The sequence below is a fragment of the Macrobrachium rosenbergii genome, chromosome 7 (genome assembly GCF_040412425.1).
Source record: "Macrobrachium rosenbergii isolate ZJJX-2024 chromosome 7, ASM4041242v1, whole genome shotgun sequence".
Taxonomy (NCBI): domain Eukaryota; kingdom Metazoa; phylum Arthropoda; class Malacostraca; order Decapoda; family Palaemonidae; genus Macrobrachium; species Macrobrachium rosenbergii.
This window is the reverse complement of record NC_089747.1, coordinates 16,176,305-16,203,008: the sequence shown is the minus strand read 5'-3', so window position 1 is coordinate 16,203,008 and position 26,704 is coordinate 16,176,305. Positions and strand designations below refer to the sequence as shown.

General features: G+C 36.1%; 1 protein-coding gene and 1 long non-coding RNA gene across 2 annotated transcripts in view; one reads left to right on the top strand and one right to left on the bottom strand.

The window, feature by feature from the left end:
• The window catches only part of LOC136840174 (uncharacterized), a 52,424-nt gene that overhangs the window by 7,141 nt on the left and 18,579 nt on the right, over nt 1–26,704 (top strand). The gene's annotated exons all lie outside the window — the stretch shown is intronic.
• Nucleotides 1,280–25,212, bottom strand: LOC136840167 (uncharacterized). The gene is made up of 4 exons (XM_067106627.1): nt 25,178–25,212; nt 10,845–11,828; nt 10,544–10,659; nt 1,280–2,686 (listed from the first exon to the last, which is right to left on the bottom strand). The coding sequence occupies exons 1-4, from the start codon at nt 25,193–25,195 to the stop codon at nt 2,536–2,538; spliced, it is 1,269 nt and encodes a 422-aa protein (XP_066962728.1). The 5' UTR covers nt 25,196–25,212; the 3' UTR covers nt 1,280–2,535.

The window sequence follows — 26,704 nt, the reverse complement described above, 5'->3', positions numbered from 1 at the left end:
CGGCAGCAGTGCTCCTACGTTCGTTGTACAGCAGTGGGAAAACATGATGAAACTTATACTTTCTTAATTAGCACTTGGAGTTAATCAAGAAACTTTTTTTAATAGTTGGAGTTAGTACAAAATAAAAAAAATAAAAGATTGGAGTTAGTCAAGAAACTCTTTCTTAATAGTTGGAGCTATTTAAGAAACTTTCTTAACCACTGGTTGGCATTTGTCAAGAAACTTACATTCTTAATCAGTAGATGAGTTTTCCTTGTGATGTGGAACGCGTCGCAAATTCTTTACATGATAACCTCTTGATCCAAAACTCATTCTGGTCTGTACCAGACTGTCATTCCCTTGTCGTTTATTATGAGTATATGTTATATCAAACACCTTCTCTGGTTTATTAAACCAGGTTACGTCTCCATCATTCCTGCAAGTGCCTCTCACCCAGTCCTTTTGAATTTTTCATTTATGCGACATAGCGTACACATCCTGGTCAGTCACAGAATTACATTATCAGCATCACTATCATTCTGCAGCATCTGCCAGTTAATTCCGTCAACACCTGACTTCCTTTTCATTCTCTGACGCTTTAACTTCCCTCCTGTACCGCTAGAACAATCTTTTCCAAAGTCATTCTTGTATTTTCCAGATCTGCCTCAATGCATATATTTGAGGCTCGAAAAAGGACAATGACAAAATTCCTCGATTTGAAAATTTTATTGATAACGGCAACAACATACTGTACATCCACGAAATATGATCTCGTGAAAATAATGAATTATCTTATATTAGAAAACAATCTCAACAACGGTTAGTTATAAAACTATAAAACAAAGGTTTGCAACAAACGTTGCCTACACTCTACGTCAAAATAAATAATAATAACTTTTCAAGCACCTGTAGAACAGCGGAAATGGAACTGAAAATAGAGTTACATATTGTTTTTCCTAATGTGACAACACACAAGTTATGGTAATGTGGTGATAATTGATTTGAAAGCCAACTACCAATGAAAAACGTTTACCTTCATTCAGCATTGGTAAATATGAACTTTCTAGTGTGCTATGTTACTCTATTGAAAAGATGTGATGAATGCAAAGTGCAGAGAGGAATTTGAACATTTTCTAAGCCTTTTTTTTTTTATTGTTTTACTCAGTGGCTTATGATGTATATGTGTACACATATATATATATATATATATATATATATATATATATATATATATATATATATATTATATATATATATATATATATATATATATATATATATATATATATATATATATATATATATATATATATATATCAGCTGGTCACTCTTACCAGGTATATATTAATTTGTAATACCAACAATGACTTTATATTTCCACACCATATTGGATACGCTTATTACTACAAGCCTTGAATTCAGATATGGAACAAATGAAGCGACCCCACCTCCCATACTTGAGTTTAAACCCACTTATGGTAGGTTAGTTTTTCTTAGCGTCAGAATGGTATAGGTTCACCCGATCATAACTTATTGTAAGTGGGTTCGAATCCCACTACAGGAGGCAGGATTTCTGTAATTTTTTTTTTTACTGGATCCATGCATGTAGTGATAAGCGCGCACAAGAAGGTGTGAAGGAATTGAAAAGTTAGGAGGTCATTATGGTTATTGCAACGAGTATAAATTTAGACATATCATGACAAAATATTAAATTAACGTACAAAATGTGGAAACAAAGAGTAAACACGAATTTTCTTTATGATCCATCAGTTTAAACCTCATCCCTTGACAGAAGTCAACAATTAGCTGTTTGTACTGTTATTTACTCTCGGCTTTTGTCTGTGAACCCCTTTCGAGCGTCCTGTCAAAGAAAACACGTCATTGACTAGAATGCAATGTTGCAGTTGTTGCTAAACACGTCTGGAATTTCATGACATTTCTTTACTTCCAATTTCTCTTTTGTTTGTGGTTTCTGAATATGTGAAAACTCATGCTAACAGACGAGTAAACGGGGCGAGGCAGTCTAAAGAAAGTATATTTGTCGTGTCTACAGTGTATCAGGTCAGTGCCGCATAGGTTAAAGTGCTAGACCAAGAGAGGTTTACGAGGCGTTCCGCGTTTATTTTTGTTTATTTTTCTTAGAGAATATTTTGGGGGTTCTGGAATACCGAGTTACCATCGGTTTTTATTATTTTGATGACTCGGTGGCATCAGGAACGCCAAGGGCTTCTAGAGTCTAGTAACGGGAAACGAAACAGGAATGGAACAGATTTTCCGATTCCGTCTTGCATCACCGGGAACGGGAAATATTATCTTAGCAATCTTTCCACTGGCAAAAAGGAAACCCTTCTCCAGTTTTATTTACATAAGACGTCAGCGGGGAAACGCAATCATCATTACTTTCTGTTGGCAAAAACAACTCCACGGATTTATTCTGAGACTGATCCCTGGTCATGCGCGGAATGAGGACGTGGGACAAAGGAAACAGAGAGAGAGAGAGAGAGAGAGAGACGAAAGTGTCGGAGAGAACCTTATGTGAAATCGCCCTCCCAGACCCTAGGGGTGAGGAACATCTGCGGAGAAGCCGTGCTTGGGATGGGCCGAGTAGTTGACGACTTGCAGCTTTCCGTCCTTGTCGTAGAAGCCGTAGCGCCCGTGCACGAGGCCGTTGCCGTCTCTCTCCTCGTAGCGGAACTGGCGGTTGTACCTGAAGGTGCAGGGTGTCGAGAATTAAGTTTGGTTGGTGTATATTGTGCGCCCACCTTGAGCAGTGATGCCCGACCGAGATTCGTGGACAAGGACATTCCCTCAATTGTAGGCCGTATTTACCTATAAAACTTTATTATATGAACTTTATTATATATATATATATATATATATATATATATATATATAAATATATATATATATATATATATATATATATATATATATATATATATATATATATATATATATATATATATATATATATATATATAATATATATATATATATATATATATATATATATATATATATATATATATATATATATATATATATATATATATTATATATATATGTACAGTACATATACATATATACTGTAGTGTATATATAAATATGTATATATATATATATATATATATATATATATATATATATATATATATATATATATATACATACATATATATATATTTATATATTTATATATTATAAATTCCATTACTCCTTAATATAGGTCAGGATGATTTTGTTTACCAAAAAACAGAAACTAACTCAAAAGTCATCACTCAAGATTGAAAGTTGAATGAGCTGCAAATTATTTTAAGGAAATATTTCATTACTTTGTTCAAGTAAAAAAAATCACATGAATATAATCATCCCCACTTTAATTATCTTGGATGTCAAGTCAGATAAATTTCCAAGTGTCCTGTCCCCAGAAACCAGTCCACCTTTGGAATCCATGGGCCAGTTCTAAAATATAGTCCTGTCCCTGCGATATCTAAATGGCTATAAATTTATAGCATACTGATGCCTCTCAGGTTCAGACATTATCAAGCGGTAGAGGAGACCACAACAGCTCCCACTGTTGGCTTCAAAAATGTGTGAGAGGCTACTAATTTCTCGCAGTTTTTCTGCACAAGGGGTTCATCCGCCATAAAGCAGGTTAAGGATGAATGTGGCAGTGACCGTTGTAATATTTTGGTCTTAACAGAAGAAATGACTAAAAAATATAAGTGAATACTCGCGGCGACATTCAAAAATGTCGGGAAGAGCATTTGATTTATTTGTTTTGACGGCAACAACAACCTTGCGATTCACTAAGATATCGATGGACTACGTACATCTTTTAATGGAGAAATTTTTCAAAATCTACGCGTGCATGGCATCGGTCGACAAGAACAAAAAATTTGTCCCGAGAACATTGTGTTTTTGTACTAAGCTGTGAAAGTGAAATTCTGGCTCTTGTGGTTGCTCAGTAATTAGTGATTAGTGACCACCAGTAGCGTTTACTGTTCAAATGCGTTGCTGCTGATGTGCGTCTAGTTGGCGTCAGTAGATGAAAGTGGTTGACAGTTCGTATTAAAAGCCTTTGCAGTTTTTTTTTTGTCTTAATTAAACTGGATCAAACGGAATCTACTCTAGGGGCTCTTTGTCTGTCTAAGTCGTTTTCGTAAATTTTCTAACATCTTCGTTGCTTGTGTCGCCTGTTCAATTATCATTAGAAGGTTTCCGCCGTTGAAAATTTCTCTCTCACGGCTTGACTTTCTTCTGCTGTGTTAACGGAGGTCCAAATAATCTAAGATTTTGTGTTGTTGGGTATGCAGACGATAGCTCTATTGTAGTATGTGGAGATGAAGGGATAGAAGAAAGTTTTAAGATCTTAAAAATGTATGAGGATGCTACTGGTGCTTCTCTTAACTTGAATAAAACGAGCATATTTGGGTTAGGGCAATGGAAATACAGAACCTTGTGGCCGGTACAAAATTTGAACATACAAACCGATAGCTGTAAAATTTTAGGTATAACCTATTTTAATGATTTTTGTAAAACAAGGGAGGAAAATTGGAACAAAATTAGAGAAAATTTGGTGAAAATGGTCGGCTTTTCATATAATAGGAAGTTAACCATATTTCAAAAAGCTCTGGTCATTAATATGAAGTTTTTATCAAAATGTTGGTATATAGCCCATGTGATACCGATCCCAAAAAATATTGAGAAGCAGATAGAAAAACGTATCTTTAAGTACTTATGGAAAGGTAATTACCAGCCAATTAGCAGGAAAACTACATGTTTGCCAAGATTAGAAGGAGGGTGTGGAGTAGTAAAAATTGGCTATAAAGTAAAGGCAATTCTCTTTTGTACTTTTTATAAGAGTTTTTCAAAAAAAGAGTTTGGATATGAGCTAATGATGTATTACTGTAAAATGAAAGGGAGCTACTTATTAAGTGATAATGGAATTAAAGATGCTGCAGTAATAACCACCCCCTATTATGAAGAAATAATTAATACTCTAAGACTAGTCATCAAGATGGATGTGTATCCGCATTGTAAAAGTAGCAATGTATATAAGTTTTTAATGGTAGATAACTATAAGCCAAATGTTCAAATTAACTATCCATTGTTTAACTGGAAGAATATATGGGTAAATGTAAATAGCAAGTTTATAGAGCCACATGTCCGAGAAGTATTGTATAAATATATACATGAAGTATTGCCAACTCGGGACAGATTACATATGATGAATATCGCACAAGATGATGTATGTAGTGCTTGTGGGGAAAAAGAAACTATGATGCATTTGTTTTACTTTTGTAGTATGAATGAAAAGTTAGTAGAATGGTTTAAAAAAGTGTTTAAAGCCTTGTGTAAAGTCAGAACGAAGAATTTTCTGCAAGTACTAAAATTTGATTTTGAAGCAAATAGTTTGAAAGATAGGAACACTGCAAATGTATTATTAGCGGATTTTATATCTAGTGTTTGGTATGGTTATAAATCTGGGTTGTTAAATGATCCACATCTAATTGTTTTAATAAGAGAAAGTATATACAGGAATAGGTATGTATTGCGTAAATCATTTAAAAACTTTAATTCTCATTTTACGTAGTTATATGGAGTTGTAAGATATACAGATACATATGAGTGTGTATACTATAATGAGTATGTATACTATCAGTATATGGATATGTGTATATGTATGTATGTACATAGTAAATTAAGTATATTTATATACATAAAATATTGTGACATATTTGTTGATTTTTTACTTAAATTACATATATTATATATGTATTGAGTAGTAAAGTGAACTATAAAATGTATTTTTCTAAATAAAAGATAAAAAAAAAAAGTTTCCTCAAGGCCGATACAAATTCTTACGTTCTATTTAGTTTTTCGTTTGTAGAACAACTTTGTAAATGGAGTAGAAATATTTGAAGTCGGGGATGCTGGTATAGTTGCAGGCATCTTTTACTGTTTTTTTTTTTTTTCTTTTACATTGTTCAGTCGGAAATTATGATGAATTTCCAAGCAGTTTAAAGGCAGCTATCAAGTTGAATACCCACTGACTTAATATTAGTGCGAGAGGGAAGCCGAACTTTTTGTAAAAAATATAAAAAAAGTCACCTTTGACACATTTCACCAAGGAGACGTTTATCGGAATAATGGATGGCTCCAAAAGAAACCTAAATCGTAGTCACCAAGGCCACACACACACACACACATATATATATGTATATATATATATATATATATATATATATATATATATATATATATATATATTACACTTATTCAAATGAAGATCCTCAGTTGAGAATTGTGGCCTCTCTCAGTAGCACCAGAAATCATTGACAATGGGAGAATGGATTGAGTTATAGCACCGAGTGCTTTCTGTCCTCTGCTTCTACCCAGGACATCTGTGGATGACCTTAGCAAACCAAAAGGCAACGGTAGGAATCGTCTGCTTACGGGCTGGCCTAAAACAAGAGCCCCTGCCAGCACAAGGCTGGCTAATCTTAAACGAACAAACAGGAATCGTTGGCCTCTGTTAGCCGGAAACTGAGCATTACTACAAGGAACTAGCTATCCTTTAGTGTATTTACCCACTGAATCTCCCATGGATTTGTAAACATCAATGAACAGGCACAATTTAGAAAATATACAGCAGTACGATCCTTACTGCTGTACAGACATGAATCATGGTGTGGCAATGAAACTGTTTCTAAAAGAGTATCATGAAAACAAAGCCTTAAGAAAAGTATACGGAATTAAATCGATTACCACCACATAAACCCTTCAACTGCTGAATCGAGGAAGAACCAGTTCTTCGGAAAAACTTCCATGATGTAAGTCACTTTATACCGACACAGAATGCTGATGAACAGGCCGTCAGACGGCGTCATCAACTCTCAGTTGCCCACACCTAGCAACAAAGGAGAGCGCAAGCCACTCTCGTAGTCAGGAGCATAGACCATGAAATAATAGTGATTAGTTATTCATCTATGAATGTTTTCTCTTTTGCATAATGCATCGCGAGGGTTTCATACAGATTCAAATTATTTGAAATCGCCCCGAGTAATAATTATTTTTAGCTTAGGTTTCATATACTTTTATTTTTTGTAGGTTCTCCAAAACTGACAGCCGTTCATGCCTCATTCCGATCGTGCTACCATTGTACGTTAATTTTCAATCAGTGAAGCCTGCTGCTCAATTAATTATTGATGGAGGAAGGAAAGATATTACGATTGAATATATATATATATATATATATATATATATATATATATATATATATATATATATGTGTGTGTGTGTGTGTGTGTGTGTGTGTGTGCGTATGCCACACAACTAGGTACCTCCAGTTTGTAATGAACTCATTAGTTACTCTCACTTGAAACAGTTTTGATTAAATAAATGCTAAGCATCAGATACGTGTTTGGCGATATTTTATATTTATATAATACTTGGCAACTTTTCCGCTCTCGATGTTGATCACCAGAAAACGTTCATTTGTGACTGTCTACCTGTTGAAGGAGCCGTTATGGGATGATCAACAAGATACCGCCAGCTTTCTCACATATTTACTATTGAGACAGTAAAAGTGAAAGGAAAACGAGGTATGCAAATGAATGCTTTTGGTATGAATTATTTGACGATGACTTTTTATCGTGAATCCAGTTTTCCGTTTTAATACGGCCGTGCATGATCTCGGACTTACAATGCAAAAGACGTTGTTGAGTTTTCTCTTCTACGTGTGTGTGTGTGTGTGTGTGTGTGGGTGTGTGTGTTTGTGTGTGCGCGTGCGCGCTAGGATGACTGAACATCGCAAATACTCGTAACTTGCCATAAAACACATTAGCGGCTACCATTGTGACTGGAATCGTCCAATTATATTATGACAAAGGAAAGCAATCCGACAATTTTAACTAATCATTCTTTACACTTCAGTAAGATTCGTCAACACAATTAAAGTGCCATTCCTTAGTCTTTTGTGATAATCATCTTGAGAGAAAGTAAGTGGAACGGCAAGGGCAATAAAGTGTTCTGAACTATTATGTTTTTCCTATTCTGTCCGTGAAAGTTACAGATAATCTTTGACACAGTTGTTTATGGTCGCACAGTGAACGCCCTGAAGCTCATTCCTTACAAACTCGTTAGTAAATAATTATCTTCTTGTATTTCGGTACATATTGCCGCGTTGTCCAGTCCTGAGACTTCTGAACAGAGGAAGACTTCGATAGTGAATGGAAGCCTCTCCGTGATAGGCTTTAGTCTCTCTTTGCATCTGATACCCATTCTTATATATTGATGTTTCACTTTACCATGCCAAAATATTTTTTTCCCGAATAATACATTTCTGAATAACGTATAAGTGGTCTTTGTGACGATGTCGTATTGGTGTGTTCAGATTTTCAATTTTTTTTGTTTTCAATGACGACGTTGTTCAACGTGTTCATTCTTTTGACAGATACATACATACATACGTAGATACAAAGTATCTGAAAAGGGTCAATGAGAGAGTGTAAATGAATAAAATGGGGCGAACACCTTTTCATTTCAATCTTCACTTCCCACTTCCTAATAACCCTTGGTAGAACAACTCAGCGTGTGTAAGGTAGATTAGAACCAGCTTCCTAACTGGGTGTAAGGGGGACGCAAATGTACGCGTAAGGAAATTAAAGAGAGAAAATGAAGTACAGTAGAGAAAGGAATTGTAGGGCAAGACCAATTAGTGCTTTACGTGCATATAAAGACTTTAATGTAACAGGTGGAGAGTGTTTGAAGTTAAATATACTTTCATGAACTGCATAAAATAGGCGGCTGTTACGCGTCAGCGGTGGTTTACTGTTACTCGTTTTCAAGGTTTAGATTTTTTTCTCAAAACATTTTAATGAATTCCACTGTTTACGTTTATTAAATAAGAACATTTAATAAGGTTTTGATTCGGCATTTTAACTGTTTTTGGACTTTTTTTTTTAAATTCAAGAAAATGCGATTTTAGATATCTAACGAGGCAAAATAAGAAGACCGATTATTTTATCAGTTATCAGTAAAATATGTTCTTGGCTTCTGGGCTGTCGATGAGTCAGCCTGGTGAGATTAGCTGCAGACCATGAATTAGCAGTTCTTAAATAAAAAAAAAAAAAATCTGAGAAAACGGTTGACTCAAGATCTGTTGCGTTCATGGCTTACGTACCGGAGGGAAATTCACATTATCACGTACGCAATGAACTATTCTTAATTAAATTAAAATTAACATTGTTCTTAAATGTGTGCCCGTTTGTGTGTGTGTGTGTGTGCAGAGGCAAACCTGGCAATTATTGAACATTTTTCAGTATTGAAAATCTTTAATGACCCTAGTTATTTATGCCAGCCGTGTGTCACTCTCAAATCCCGTTTAGTGTCAGATTACAGAGAGAAACATTCGTATACATACAGTTCATTGTTAGATAAATATGTATAATTTTCAGCTTTTAGTACGGCGCTTGTGCCAACGTTTAGATATGAGAAAGATTAATTATGAATTTATTTAATAGTATGAAGTCAGGTTTTAGGTGTCGATGACCTGAGCTATACTTTGACGCAATTTTGTTGATAAATAAATCAATCAACGACCGTGTGAACTGGATCCAAATTAATCTAGCAAGACAGTTGTAAGCTGTCACTTTTAATTAAGAGCAAAACAGCCAAATAAATTCCACACTGCGTAACAATACTTTCACTCGCAAGAAAAGAAGAAAAAAAAAAAAGACCTTTTCTCAAACCTCTCTCTCCCTTTGTTCTCAGAGTGGAGAAAATCCATTCGCTAAACACGGAAACGGCTCGTTTTTGTTCCAGTTCGGCTTTGAATAGGTAACTTTGATATAGGAAATAAATGAGAAAAGGACTGCCGATAATAGTTCTCATAATTGGAAATGGAATTTTTTTTCTCACTTTTCGGTGCAATTTTTCCCAGAAAGGAAGCTCACGGTACAGTTTACTACTACTACTACTACTACTACTACTACTACTACTACTACTACTACTACTACTACTACTACTACTAATAATAATAATAATAATAATAATAATAATAATAATAAAGGCAAGTTCAAATTAGACAAAAAAAAATTTTTTTTACGGGGTCCCATTGGGATGGGCAACCTGTGACCCTTACTAAGCCCAAGCCAGAAGAGTCATCAGCGAGGATTGGGTCTCGGTTCTGCAGCTGAATAAGTGCAAGATGTCTTCATGTCTGTTTAATATTTTCACAGTAACAGTGCCACTGTATTTCTGGTTAATATATGATATATAACAATTATGCAGACAGCAGCAATTCATGAAAATTCTGCCTCCAGCCAGTGCATCTGTAGGCATGTAACAGTTTTGTCTAATAATTTGCAGTTCTCTGATAGGTCTGGACCAGTAAATTCACAGACTGGAGAAGTAAGCTATATAAAAAAAACGCCTGTTTGAGTAAATAATTAATAGAATAAACCGAGCAAATTGAGTTTCGAGATTGTGAGAATACATGAAGAGATTTAAGAAGACTGCAGTGACCTAACATGCTGGTCACTGCAGAGTCAAGCCTCACCCTTTTCCTGTGTCGTAGCCGAAGCGGTACGAATGGGGTCCTTGTTGTCCGTGAATCTGGAAGGCCAGTCGACCTGCACCTTTTGCATTTTCAACGGCAGCTGCATCCGCTGCAAACTGTTTGGAAAAAGATCTAGAATAAGAGATTGCCAGACTGCTAAGATGTCATAAGGAGGACGAAATGCAAGAATAATCCAGTCACTGTGTAATATTCTGTATGGGGACTTATAGAAAAAAAATGCTGGTTCTCCTCGTAGTTGTATTCACAGTTTTTTAAATGACATTCGTTCAAAGCTGCTTACCTTTATACCATTCTCATCCAGGTGTCCACCTCCGTGAGGAACATCTCTCTTCTCTTTGACAGGCTCTGCTGCCTTATCCTGTGTCGTCGCGTAATTGTTCAAGGGTGGGCGTTTCAGGTCTTTCTCTGAGGGCTGCTCATACTGCCCTGCTAATTCCTCCTCATAGTAGGTAGGTAGGTCCTCTTCATAATGGGATAATGTGTCTTGGTATTCTGGGAGAAATTCTTCTTGGTAATGTGGGTTGTTTTCTTTTGGGAGTTGTGGTCTTTTTTCTTGATGAGGTCTTTCCTCCTGGTACTGTGGCCTTTTCTCTTCCTGGTATTCAGGTCTTCTTTCTTCTTGGTACTGTGGACGACGTTCCTCTTTGTGCGATGGTTGTCTCTGTTCTTGGTGGTGCGAACTTACCTCGTCGACATAGAGTTGAGGCTCGCGGTCTCTGATGGCCGGTTGTACCTCCTCATAAACTGGGGTTTTTCTTGGGTATTGAGGCTGTTCTACGAAGACGGACGCGTCTTGTGGATAGAAGGAATCATCTTCCAACACGGTGGGAAACTCATCATAGTCAGAATACTGTGGCTGAGGTTGGCGAACTGCCTGTTTCGGGGGTCGTGGTGGGTATTGTGGTCTCTTTTGAGGCTGCTGGGGCAATGGCCTCTGGCGATACTGGGGCGCCAAAACGTCAGGCTCTGAGAGCTTGTAGTCCGGCTCCCTTCCAGGCCTGAACTTTTGCGAACGGGTCCCTGGGGGAGGGGTTCTTGACCTTGGAGGGGGAGGAGGAGGATGTCTGGGTGGTAAGGGCATGGCTATTCTACGAGGAAATGAACCACTGCTTCTAGCCACAGGCCCCATAACTGGTCCATCAGATCTTTCAGAGGCTTCTGTCTGACTTCGAGGGATTTCCACAAAATCATAATAGTCGTAAACAGTTGCTGGCATGGAACGCTTCTGAAGCACTGGTGTTCCACCCACAAAGCTCACACACACCTGCCGATCACAAAAGATTGAAGTGAGCTCTTTGTGTATATTAAATGAGATATGGTATCTGGCGCAAACGCCTTGTAAAGTTTAATAGGTACTGAAGAAAAAAAAATACCGAATGATAGTTTTTGTTGTTACAGTCAGGCCTCAGAAAGTAATAGAGCCTTCTAGAAGTAGTTTCTGTTGACGCAGCTAGTGAATTCCTAAAACAGGGTAACATTTGATTCCTTCGGCTCACAAATTCTTCTTATCTTGAGAGCAAACACATGTTAACGTGTTACACACATACACACACACACACACACAACACACATACAGTATATATTATATATATATATATATATATATATATATATATATATATATATATATATATTATATATATATATATATATATATATATATATATATACATATACATATGTATATCTATATATATATATGTGTGTGTGTGTGTATGTTTAGTTTGATATCTGTGTGAAATAGGTGTAATATTCACATGCGAATGATAAAAAACGTTGATATGATAAGATTTTTTGGAGTAGGGTCCGATAAGCTGAGTAGAGAAATTTTAATATATATCGTTAAATTGAAATCTTTGATGGCAAGATTTCCGCAGCACTCTAATTTTGAAAATGTATTTTTCTTTTTGCAAGGAGTATTGGACTACATTGTATTTAGAAAAATTACTTATTTATACTTTTAAATTCGTGTCAGAATAAGCAGATTTTGTTGTACGTTATATATAAAGTACGGTACTACATTTTTGCTATTGGGCCACAGTCCTAATCAGGTCTTGGTTTATATTATTTAGATTCAAGTGTATAAGATGCCCTGTAAATCTTGTCTGTGTAGATAAACTGTGCAGTGGATGACACCTCCTAAGAACTTCCTATCTCCCACCCTGGTTTTCATCGAGTATAAGATACTGTTTCATTTGTAAAGGTAATTGTTTTAAAACATTTTTTACTTGGACTTTTGTCCCTCGTAGATATATATTTCGCATACAGTAATGCAGGAGTACTCTTATACAGAAGATTTTTTTTTTATCCTGTTATGAACTTAATTTCTATAGAAATTCTATTGCCTCCTAGTAAAGATACAACGATGAAAGATAAGCACATGTAAATTGTATCTGTAAGATGCTAGTTGAATCAACTCCTTCTTTAGCCCTCTTTTGGTTTCTAGAATAGAGATAGTCCCGTATCAGACGTTGTAATTAGCCTTTGGTAATTACTGATCGATTGAAGAGATAGATCTCTTGTCTGGGAAATTCGTTTTGGTTTTACCAGCTCTCTGTTTTTCCTTCGATGTCGTCGGAAAACGTGTGTACTCGAGAACGGAGTTTCTTTCAGGGGGAGTATCTCGTGTGAACGCGTTCTGCCGTGTTGGTCATATCCGTGCAGAACCTCTGGTGCAAATGAGCGATATGTTGCTCGTGCATTTGGATAATTAATGTGATTGAAGTAGTGTTTCTCATTTCGTTTCGTGTCGCGTTTCTCATTTCACTTCCCTTAATGTCTCTTGGTTTGGCTTTTACTACAATATACAGTACTTTCGTTGTCTCTGCGGTCAACATCATTGTGATTTTGTTAAGCTTTTCGTTTTGATATTGGTAAACTTTCTTGTTTTGTCCTTCTTACTCTGCCTTTGGTAATTTGTCTGATTTTGCTACGGGTAGTTTTTCTCGTATCCGTTTGTTAATGTCATTTGTTTTACCCTAAGGTTACTAATCTTGTTGTGTCATTTATAACGGTCCGCGTGATATCGTAGGCGTTGCTGTCACTTCATTGTGAACTTCCCGACCAAGGACCACTCCTTCCTAAATAGTAGTAAAGGAATATGTTCTGCATAAGCTTAATAATGCGCCTTTATTTATAGAAATCTCTCTCTCTCTCTCTCTCTCTCTCTCTCTCTCTCTCTCTCTCTCTCTCTCTCTCTCTCTCTCTGTATAGTGTAATGATAAGATGCTTTGGAGGAACCTGGGCACTTTTCCACGGTTATATAGTGCCACTTCGAACTGAAAAGTGAATCAAACTCCTTTGTGGTTAGTCAACTGCCATAGGACCATATGCACTTAGAACTAGCACAATTTACTTTTTTCCAATCTTAAATTTGTCAATGCTGTCCATGGGCCAAAGAAATCTACAGTTTCAAAGCGAGTGAAGGAACCTTGTGTTTAATGTACTTTTTCTTATTACGAGAGATAATTGCAAGATATCCTGCATTCTCTGTCTATCTGTTGCGCGAACGTCATAAGGTTTTATATGAAATTGGCTGTTCTGAGATTAGTTTTGTACGAAATGGAACCAGATTTCCGAAATAGGAGATTCTGTTTAGCGCCATTTCACCTACGATGGTAGTACACTTCAGATTTTAGCAATGCCTGTTGCCTAACAACCAGGCCTATTCCATTTCGATTGCGCCATGCAGGTACAACGAACTGCGCGACTCGATGCGGAAGAAATACGGTTGCGCTAGGGCGGCTAGAGCTTACAGGCCCTACCGGAAACAAGTTGTTTCCGCGTTGTTAAACAGATTTCTAAAACCTTCCAGTCGTGTTTCTTGTCCTATAAAATACAACCCCGTAGTGGGGTAGTGCCGTTAGTGCACTTTTGGAACCAGAAAAATTTCATGGCGGCCACCAATTTTCATATACATACTACACACATATATACACACATATATATATATATATATATACATACTACACACACACACACACACACACACACACATATATATATATATATATATATATATATATATATATATATATATATATATATATATATATATATATATATATATATATATATATTCACTTTCAGTTTTATTATTATTTCTATAATGTTTTTTTTTTTTCCAGTTTTTATATTTCTCAATTATGTTATTATTATCTAAATCTTCAATATTATTATTGTCATTATTTTTCTTAGGGGGGCACGTGCCCAGGTGGCGCCCCCCTGGGTCAGCTAGTGCGTCAGTGCACCACATGCGGTGCATTGTAGGCATTACTTAAGGTTCTTTGCAGCGTCCCTCCGGCCCCTAGCCGCAACCCATTTCGTTCCTTTTACTGTACGTCCTTTCATATTCTCTTTCTTCCATCTTACTGTCCACCCTCTCCTAACAGTTGATTCATAGTGCAACTGCGAGGTTTTCCTCCTGTTACACCTTTCAAACCTTTTACTGTCAATTTCCTTTTCAGCTCTGAATGACCTGATAGGTCCCAGTGCTTGGCCTTTGGCCTAAATTCGATATACAGTTCAATTTATAAAATGCACTGTAAAATTCTTATGGGAATGGAAGTGCTGGCGTGGACTTCCGGACTTGACTAACCAACCAACGTGGTACGTTCGCATGAGATAGTTAGATTTCACCGGAACGCCTGAATTTTACGTGAGTCTAATTTTTATGCAAAATTGTTTTAATTGGCATGGGCGCGAGGGGGCTTTCTTTTCTGGCGTGGCGGTAGATGGAAAGGCTATGATGTGAAATGAGGAAAAGTACTTTGTGAATTAATTGTTGTAACGTTCGAGAATATATTATTATATATATTATATAGATATATCATATATTAAATATATATTATATATATAATATAATAAATATATTATATATATTACATATTTAATATATATATATATATATATATATATATATATATATATATATATATATATATATATATATATATATATATATATATATATATATTACATATATATTATATATAATATGTATTACATATATTATATATATTAAATACAAGTTTATCGAGCTAAATTGTTGTTAGCAGTTAAAGAACAATTTAAACAAATTTGTTCATGATAAATTGTATATATTAAAATAAACCTGCAACACAGTAATGCATGCAATTTAATCCAAAGTAAGAATTAAGAAATAAAGAAAAGAACGGAAAGGGTGAATGAAAAAAATAGAAAGATATCAGTATGCTAATCGTTCGCTCGCTTATGTACACTCTAAAGTACAGAGAAAGCAATCCCACAAGTAACTAAGGATGCTATCCAAACTAGATATCTCTGCGGTTAACCCAGACAAGTATTAAAAAAGCCAAATCGTTTAAAGAAAACAGCAAATAAACCTCCCGCAGAGCTCTCTCGAAAACGCGTAAAAGAAGGACGAGTATGACGGGAGCCGTCGTCTTCCATCTAACAGGTGGAATTCGAACATCTGGCGTCGGGGACCCTGGAGTGTTCGACCAAGACCTGAAGGAGAGCTTCTTCCTCCCTCATAGTTTTTCCCCTCCCTCTCCCTCCTCAGTACCCTCCCATACCCCTTATCCTCCTTTTCCCTGCCCTTCCCTCCATCTCTGGAATTATCTTTTTATTGTTGACGGTTTAGATTAAGATGGCCTTATGGCAGCGCAGGTCCTGTGCACAATGGCGGCGCTTAGGTGATGGTAAGGTTTTTAAGGGGGTAAGAGGACTATAATGCATAGTGTAGACATGTGGACTCGAACCGCAACCGAGATGATCTTTTTGTAGATCCAGCCCCCCTCCCCCCTCCTTTAATAGCCTGGTCCTTCAGTGTTCACGAAAACATCACCGAAAAGACGTGTACTCGTATGTGAATATTGGAGGTGCTCTCCTCTTCAGGGAAAAACTCTCGCAGTTTTTTTTTATTTATTTCTCTGTTCTCTTACATAAATCTCTATGTAAGGACTAAGTAATTTATCTGATTAGACGGCGCGTTTCTGTTAATGGGCAATATGAGGAATAATAATTTATACATTTGCAAAAAGGTTCCCGAGACGTGGAGCGTACATTTCTCCGCCTTAATTTATGTATTCTTTATTTTAATTGAATTCTGCAGAATAGGAATTTTTGTATACTTCTAAATACGATCATAACTGTTTCAAAACACCCTGTGGTATATTTTGCATACGCTTACACTGTGCTTAATTCCGTCATATATTTCATGAGCTGTTTTACATATGCTTACACACACACACACACACACACGCATATAATTGAAGTGGACGAGGCTATGAAAGCTTATTGTACATTGGTTTCATCCTTGATTCAGTAGCTGAAGGATGAACATTATATAAATATATAATTATATATATTATATATATAATATATAATTTATATATATATATATATATATATATATATATATATATATATATATATATATATATATATATATATATATATATATATATAGAGAGAGAGAGAGAGAGAGAGAGAGAGAGAATTCAAAAGTTCACATTGCATTTGTAATCAGAGTGTACAGATTACGCTCTCCACGACGGACCGAGATATATTTTCCAAAATCAATATATAAATCTGAATAAAATTCCAAAGGCTCCGATGTAAATTTATGTGTGCCAGGAGAAAGTGAATGTCTCGGCCAGAATCGCAGAGGAAAGTATGAATCAACCATAAACCGGTGTCAATAGAAACCAACAGATGGCGTCCGTTCGGGATTTTTAACTCGACAAATAGCTTGGTCATTTCCCAGCCTTTGTGTGTGTGTGTGTGTGTGTGTGTGTGTGTGTGTGTGTGTTTTCCGCGCATGCGCGTGTTAAGGTGTTAAATGTGCTGAGAAAAAGTAACTGGCTGAATAATGAACCATTGTTGATTTTTGCCTTTTGTGTTCCGTAATTAAATCCATACATTCACTCAATCTTTGTAGGTCGCGTTTTCTATTGTATAATTTCTTTTTGGTAATCTCATCTGCTAACAAGAATTTATACCGTTTGTAATGACGGTAATATAAGAGAGGGCTCGATGGCAAGTCATGATTATAGAACGCTCGTACCGTCCAAAGCTCGTGTATTGTACCCTCGGTAAACATCCATATAGGGATGTGCCATTGGCTGAATGAAGTCAAATGTAAACGTTCATTAGCCGTAGACTATTGTATTTCCGCACAGAAAAAATTAATTTGTGCATAAACAGTTTCTTCTTCTTCTTCTTCTTCTTCTTCTTCTTCTTCTTCTTCTTCTTCTTCTTCTTCTTCTTCTTCTTCTTCTTATTATTATTATTATTATTATTATTATTATTATTATTATTATTATTATACGAGAAACGAACAGGGGAAAACCAAAGTAAAGTAAAACATAGACGAAAGTAAGTATGTAATTTAGACCTCTCTATAATAAATTCCAGAATTTCTTTCATTGTATATCCTTTTAGTTTCATATCGTGTAACGTGCTGTATTATCAGCTTTTCCCAAGGCAATTATTAATAATGAAATAGCTGCTAGCCTTAGTTGGGATTAAAAACAACCGTTAGTAAATCTCTATCGAATTTAAACTTTCTTTTTCCCAACATTTAAGGACCATATCCTCTGAGGTTGTCAGAGAACCTCACATGATTCAACAAAGATTCAGGCTTGTACCTTTAGAAGTAACAGTGTTAGTACTAAATACTTCAAATCTTTTGATTTGCCACTGCTGTTAACTTGTTCTCCCATTTGGATGTCTATAGCTTCAGTATATCTTTATAGGGATGGAATGGAATACAGAGTTTAGGCCAAAGGCCAAGCACTGGGACCTATGAGGTCATTCAGCGCTGGAAAGGAAATTGAGAGTAGGTAGGTTTGAAAGCTGTGACAGGAGGAAAACCGCGCAGTCGCACTGAAATCATTGTTAGGTGAGGGTGGATAGCAAGATGGAATAAAGATAATCTGAATGGAGGTACAGTAAAAGGAATGAAAGGGGTTGTTGCAAAGAACCTTTAGTAATGCCTACATTGCACCCCGTGAGGTGTACTGACGGCACTATCCCCCTACGGTGGTGTATCTTTATATTACAGACAAAAATTGCTGGCAATCAATGTTTCCTATTGTCCTAACAGCAGTAATTATGATTTAGAGCTTTTGGAGCATCATCGGGGATATGATGTTTGGTCATTTTACTCCTTGTATTTCATTAAAGAGCTTTTGCATTTTTCCGAGTGTCAGTATCCGTGATGTCTCACTCTTCAGTGCCAGATGTCATTTTTTTTTCTATTCTACAAAGACGGACAGCCTTCCTGGCAGGGTAATGTGATGTATATTGGTGGACTGAGTTTGAAAAAGACTGTATTGCAACTTGATAGTGTTGTGCAGTACTATTGCTTTATCAGTTGTGATCAACAACTGAATATGCACATCTGAGTATCTGTGTTCTTGTGTTGATTTGTTAGTTACCTTTCCTTGTCTATTTTTTTATGGATATATATAACTATACGTTGCTCAGTTCTTCTCTTTTTTAATTCAAGGTTTACGAAAAAAATTGTGTTCGTGTTATTATGCAGAATTAGCAGCAATCCTCAAGTGCAGTTATTTGTCTCATCACACCGTAGGGGTGTCTTAGCATTAAAATTAAACTTGTAATCTATAATGTTTATTGACGACGGGAACAAATGCGGTGTTATCAAAGGTTGCTGAGGTTTTCGTCACGGCATCGTGTGCTTAGAAATTAGACAACCTGCTAATCGACAGACAAGCATTTAAGGCCAGGTGTTGTGATGGTGGATGTTAGAGAAGATAAAGCAAAACACCTGTGAGTTGTCAAAGATGAAAAGTAGCTTCGGTTACTCATCGCGTGGCCATAATTGTTTGGGTGATGGACCACACGCGCACGCAGATCAGTTTCACTTTTTTTTTTTTTTTTACATGTCGTGGCGAATGAGAAAATTCGATTTTCAATTTAGATGACATCAATGGAAGTTTCCGGGAAAATTTTCTGATGTAAGGCCGTGAAGTGACCAGCAACATTTGTATATAAACTTTAGTATGGGTTTACTATTTTATCATTATTCGTCCTTTTTGGCGACTTTCAAAGAAATTGACGTCAATAATTCTATTCAGTCTTGAGTCTTTGTACGGGAGTCTTAGCAGTTATAAGATATTTCTTTTCATAAAGTGAATTCGAAACAAATTACGCACCGTAATGACGCAAAATTGAAATCAGAAATTGCGATAATCCTGTACTAACGGCCCAATCTGACAAATCATATCTTGCGTAACTTGAAGAAACTTTCACCTGAGTGCCCCGTTAGCAGTTTATTCATGTTAACAGGAAAATCCATCGCTCTAAAGACAGGGAGAAGTAATCTCAGTGGGCGTTGAGGATACGGCTCAGTGGGTAATGGCTGCAAGCTGTTTAGAAAGCTCGCGGTTGGTGGTGGTGGCAGTGGTGTCTATCTTTGCAAACAAAGCGCGCCTTTGAGTATGATGATTTGCCCGATGAAAAAGGAAAATATTTCTTTCTCCCTTCTTCTGTTGCATTTTCGTCACGATGAGTTGTGAGTTATAGTTAGTCCTTCAGTTTGTATTGTGCAACTAGAGAAATGTCCCATAGGCACGGCAACTTTCGTACTGAACGGTTCCTGCGGGATGGCGGGAAAATTATCATGTAGAAAGTGGATCTGCCATCGTGACTGATAGTCCGCCCACTTTCGAAGATGGAATTTACAGACAAATTAGAATGATCTGCTATAAAAAATAAGCTTTTTGTTCCTTTGAAGGGTTTGTTATGAAATATCTTGCATTAACTAAAATTTGTTAATCATAGGTCTCGAACAACTGTAAGTTTGATCATTGTACTTTGTTAGACCCATAATTTAACTGATTACTGTGTTTTAAAATTACGTCTTCCGCAATGGAAGATTTTGGTTCAGCAACGATTATCCAGCATAACTTAACTGAAGCAGGTTTTCACGGTCCTTGAAGATAAACCAACAGAAAGATAGAGCGAGAGCTGTATTTACTTTAGTGCGTTGCTTTATCATCCCGACACACTCTTCATAAACATGTTGCGGGTGACTTTTAGCCACATGTTTCTCACGTCGGAGCACGCCATTGCCAGCTTGCAAATCTTCAGCCATTAAGATTCTTCGCGCTTTCGTGACAGTTTCAGAGCGCTTGCTTCATTGGAGACATCTGTCTGACGATTCACGGTCTTCTGACCTGCAACGTAAACTTGCGCTAGATTCGAAGAGAGGAGATTGAATTGAATTTTTCTTTTTAGAAAACATTTAGCATGATTTTAGCATGATTTATGGCGACTTTGGAGAGCATGCGAGCATGCGACAGTTGTTCTTGAAGCTACGAAAGAATATTGATTTGATTTTCACAGAGGCAGAAATTTGCTGAAGAAGCCGAGCTACGGAATTTGGGCCTTTTCTTCGTGAGTAGGCCCAAGTGTTCTAATTCCTGCACTCATGAGAAAATACTTTGAAATGTCTATTTGTTCATTTTGGGGTTCAATTATGTGACAGTTCTATGTAAATTGTATCGTGCATGACAGATGCCCACTGAACATGGTACATGTGTAGGGCCAACTTTTCCCGTCCCGGTTGTCATTCTGTTAGACGCCTTATTCACCTCAGTTCCACCTCGTATAGTCCTACTGACGCTTGACCTCTAGTTAACCTTCCCTTTCTAAGTAATTTCTCTCTACAGGGTCTTAAAAAGTTTGCCTTCCAGATATCAGAGGAGGCTAGTTTGGGCCTTACTTTGGGCGAGAGGGAAAAACCGACGGTCGAGGCTTGGGCGGTTACTTTACATATGTGGGCGCAGGAAGGGTAGTCGTCATTAATCTACAGTTATTACTAGTATGTCACTCGTTCATGTCGGTCCCAAACAAAGATAAACGAAGGGGATGAGTGTAAGATTAACATTTTTCGTTGTAAAGACAGCTTTACGGAACCTTGTGAGCAAAAATGGACTTGCTTTAGAATCTCGAAGTCTGGTGTGATTCTTCTTCTCTATTCTTTACTGTGCCCTTCCTTTTTTTTTTTTTTTTAATTTTCTTTCTAACTACTGCGTCTCTCTCCGGAGCTACTCTTTTCCCTAACATTATTCTGATAATACTCTCGGGGGTCCTGTTATTTGAACCCCGCAATACTAACAGAGTACTCTGATATAGGGTCATATGAAACTTAGTCTGTCAGTATTATAAGAAGATACCCTTTTCCCTTTACTGCCCTCTCAAACTTGTCATTTGGTTTTGAAAATAGAGGAATTTATGCCATTCGTAGATCGTTAATAAGACGCGTGTGCAAAATCGTGCAACGAATTCTTGTTAACGTTACTTTGAAAGATAATTCCTTTCCGCTTTGCAACAATGCACAGGTCCTTTCTTCAGAATTTGTATTTAATTTACTCTACAACAAGCCGGAGTATCTAGCATTTTCCATTATGTTCTGGATGTTATCACTGAGTACTGTAGTTGCTATTGTGGTGCCAGTCAGCGTATATCAAATAGATCACACTTATACTCCTGCGGAGTTCTAAGAATACAAGCTGAATCTTCGGTTCAGACATCATCTATGCACAGTGATCTGAAGACAACTTTTCTCCTAGATTTCTTGCCCTGGTTGTCGTCGACTCGAGACTTCCCCAACTCCCTCCGTGTTTCTGATTATCATCTTCAATTTAAAATACAACCATGCTCTCACAGAATTATGTTGGTTTTTTATACGAACTAAACTTAATTTGTACACGTTTAGATTCCTTTAAGAGATTCGGTTTTATAATAACTATATTAAATACTTTGAACAGATCGATGATTTCTCAGGAAACTAACAAGAAATTCATTCATCTAAAAAATTATTCATTATCATGGTGCATGTACAGTACAAACAAACAATAATGCAGTTTTTATCTCCATTGGAGCTTAGTCAGAAATCATAAGCCACTCAACCTCAACTTTGTAGGCTAGCTACTCAAATAGACTATTCACCGCACGAGTTAGTAAAGTAATGCACACAAACCCACGTGGTTAAACAATAACTTAGCGAGTGCATAATTTTAGCATTCGGAACCAGGCAATTTCTATGCCTAACGTTTTGACGCCGGCTCGCTTTCTCTGCTAAAGTCTCTCCCTCTGGATTCGGTAATGTTTCTCAGTTTTTTAGTCCTTCGACAGGTGCTGTTATTCTCTCTTCCGGTTTGTGGTAGCCTCAGTAAAGATTGTCAACTCTCTCTCTCTTACACACACACACACACACACACACACACACACACACACACACACATATATATATATATATATATATATATATATATATATATATATATATATATATATATATATTGTGACCTCAGTATAGATTGTCAACTCTCTCTCTCTCTCTCTCACTATTGTAGCCTCAGTAAAGATAGTCAAATCTCTCTCTCTCTCTCTCTCACTGTTGTAGCCTCAGTAAAGATAGTCAACTCTCTCTCTCTCTCTCTCTCTGTTTGCTTCCTTATACAACCCTCTCTCATCTCTATCTCTGTCAGAGACTAAATTTTGTTGATGACAACAAGGCTCTTAGTAGATTGTTTATAGGTTATACAACGAAGATATAATCAACATCCAAAATATGAATAAAAAATAGATGGTTCATGTTGATGTTAGATAATGTTGCTGAATCCAAGTCGCAACCTTGGTGCTTGGTATATTGCTCAGCGCTTCTTGGATACAAAGTTGATCATGTTTTTATATATCCGAAGAGATGAAATGTTATCTAAAGGAATTGAAAAATTAAGGTTAATAAGCTGAGGAAAATTGTAGTTCGATTTTGCAACAACTGACTTGAATATAGAATTTAGGCCAAAGGCCAAGCACTGGGACCTATGAGGTCATTCAGCGCTGAAACGGAAATTGGCAGAAGTTTGAAAAAAAGATGTAACAGGCAGAAAACCTCTTAGTTCAATGAATCAATTGTTAGGAGAGGGTGAAAAGTAAGATGGAAGATAGAGAATATGAAAGGAGGTACAGTAAAAGGAACTAAAGGGGTTGCAGCTAGGGGCCGATGGCACTAGCTCCCTACAAGGAATTTTGCAATAATTGCATTAGCGAAGGGAGGGGAGAAGACGAGGGAGATTATTGAGATTTATGATGTTAGATATTTTACTTGACAAGCAAGAAAAGTGCAGCGTTTATGATGATAAAACAAGGCATTAAATCATTACGTGATTATGGTGATTTAGTTTTTCTAAAGTCAAGAGGGAGTAATGTGTTTTACATCGTGCGCGTGCGTAATTAATTACAGTGTAAATTATATTTTATGTGCATTCTTAAACAAAATGAGTTACTATGTACATCATATTTCAGCGAACAAGAAAGATAATCGGTAATGACAGTCATTTGTTATCAAGAGACTCTTGAGCCGACGAAAGTATGTTAGGCCTCTCTAGTGTTTTGTATTATGAGATTTAAAAATTGTCAGTGTTATAAAATCACTTAATCTCTTCACTCCCTGGTATTATAGACTCGCCCACAAGCGAACCTTAATCCGTATGCAATCGAACATTCCAGCTTAATAGTATATTAGGACAAAATATTAAAAAGAGGAGTAAGTATAAATATACGAATTCCTTGGCATTCATGATTGATGAACACCAGCCTTTGATAGAATGCGACGGTACCCCACACCTGGAATGGCAGAAAGGTACTGCCGAAACGAGTCGGGTAAAAATTCGGCCGTTTTCAAATGATACAACTCATTTACCATTACTTTGATTATTTTTGTCTTTGGTAACGTTGACGCCGACGGGAGAGGAACCCTAATGCCCATATATAAATGAAGTAAGAATCATTAACTCATACGAATAACATGCCGAGAGAGGAGACTTTTTAAACTGATCTATTAGAACCCTGAACTTGCCAACGGGGAATAAAAAGATAAACAGAATGATAGCAACGTCAGTTAGTCTACCAAAAGACTCAAGGCATTTCGTACGTAAGAATGAAGAAGGCAAACATAAATTGGAGGAAGAATACTAGAACCTAGGACGGATGAATTATTATATTAAGTTAAAAGAAAAGAGGCGGTAGAAACAAAATTATGAAGCAGAATAGAGAAACAGATAAAGTACAAGAAAACGAATGAACAATAATAGTAATAGAACTAATATAAACACAAAGTAGACTGCACAGAATGATCGCAACTCTGTAGAAAATAATGAGCAATTTGTTGACTAGAGTATTGGAAATATCTGCTAACACAGAGCTTATTGTCGTTGCAAAATTAACCTATGTTTTGTTCACCTACATGCATTTTACTGTGCTTTGTACGTCCCTTATATATTAATCTCGTCTCTTACGATATAGGTTCAGGGGAAACGTACTCCAAGTGTAGCTAGCGAAATGCAGCATATGTTTACAGTGGAATTTGTCTTGACACCAGATGCACGTGTGTCTGTATGTGTATATAGATGTAGCAGTTTGCAAAAATCATTCTAACGATTTTTTTCGTCCAATTCTCTGCATTATTATAACCGTAAACAAACACTGAAAATATACCAAATCCTAACGAACACAAACAGCAACAAACAGTAGTGAATTTTCCATTTTCCAACAGCACTCACACATACACACTTTTGACGACCAAAGCGCACGTACCAAAATCAGTAGCTTCATGCTGACGGCACAGCCCCTTGCTGAAGAATCACAGAAAGCGAGAGGGACGCTCACCTTATGTAGTCTTCGGTTCCCCGCCCACTTTCCCATCGCACACAGCTCAAGGCCATCCGGGTGGTTTGCTGGTACTCTAAGGACCAGCATGTGTACATGTATATATATGTATATACACATACAAACATATATATATATATATATGCATATATATATATATATATATTTATTATATATATATATATTTATTATATATATATATATATATATATATATATATATATATATATATATAATAATATATATATATATATATATATATATATATATATATATATATATATATATATATATATATATATATATATATATATATATATATATATAGAGAGAGAGAGAGAGAGAGAGAGAGAGAGAGAGAGAATGTGTATGATGTATATATAATCAGAATTATAAAATATTAATATGAAAAAAGGCCATTAGATTACAAAGCAAGATTCTACAGAACAGCAAAAAAATATAATAATAATAATAATAATAATAATAATAATAATAATAATAATAATAATAATAATAATAATAATACATAGGAGAACAGCAATGAAATCCAAAAAAAGTCGGGCAATAGTGTATGGTTCTTTCACGTAGTAAAACAGTTCCTATTAAATTTATTAAAATTCAGAACCATAAATACAGCCTGAAAGACAGTTAAGCAGTCACACAGCGAAAAGGAAATATTAATAATAATAATAATAATAATAATAATAATAATAATAATAATAATAATAATAATAATAATAATAATAATTTGTGTAATCAAAATCCATAATTATATAGTAAATATATTACTATGTAACATAAACAAAGACTTTCGAACACTTGAACGGCGTTCCTCGTCAGTTCAAGTGTTCGAAAGTCTTTGTTTATTTTACATAGCAATATATTTATTATATAGTTGTGGATTTTTATTACACAGATTGTTTTTCACGAAATTGTGAATCTCTTAGCAATAATAATAATAATAATAATAATAATAATAATAATAATAATAATAATAATAATAATAATAACTTCTGGAATTGGGTTATGTGTTAACGTGACACCTCAACAGAACATGGATGCAAGTTCTTGGGTACAGGCAGCAATGGAGAGAGTGGAAACTTTCTTTTGCAGTGCAGCTGATGGGAAATTGCCAAACAGGGCATCTCCCGAAGTGTCTAAAACTCTCAACGATAATTACCGTCGTGTGGGAAAACGAAACCCGCCCTCTCATCATTTATATATACTTGACCATAGTCGTCAGCTGCTGACATCCAAGTAGGAGAATAGTGTCTGAAAATGGGGGAACAAAGCTATTAAGTTTGTGACACTTCTACCATGGTCCCTCTAGATGTAGGAAGACTTATGAAAAATACAGATTTTGTTTTTTTTACATTACATGTATATCCTGCGTGCGGTAAAAAAGAATAATATGAGTCTGAGGTAACACAAGTGTTTTCGAAGAGTCGGAATAGA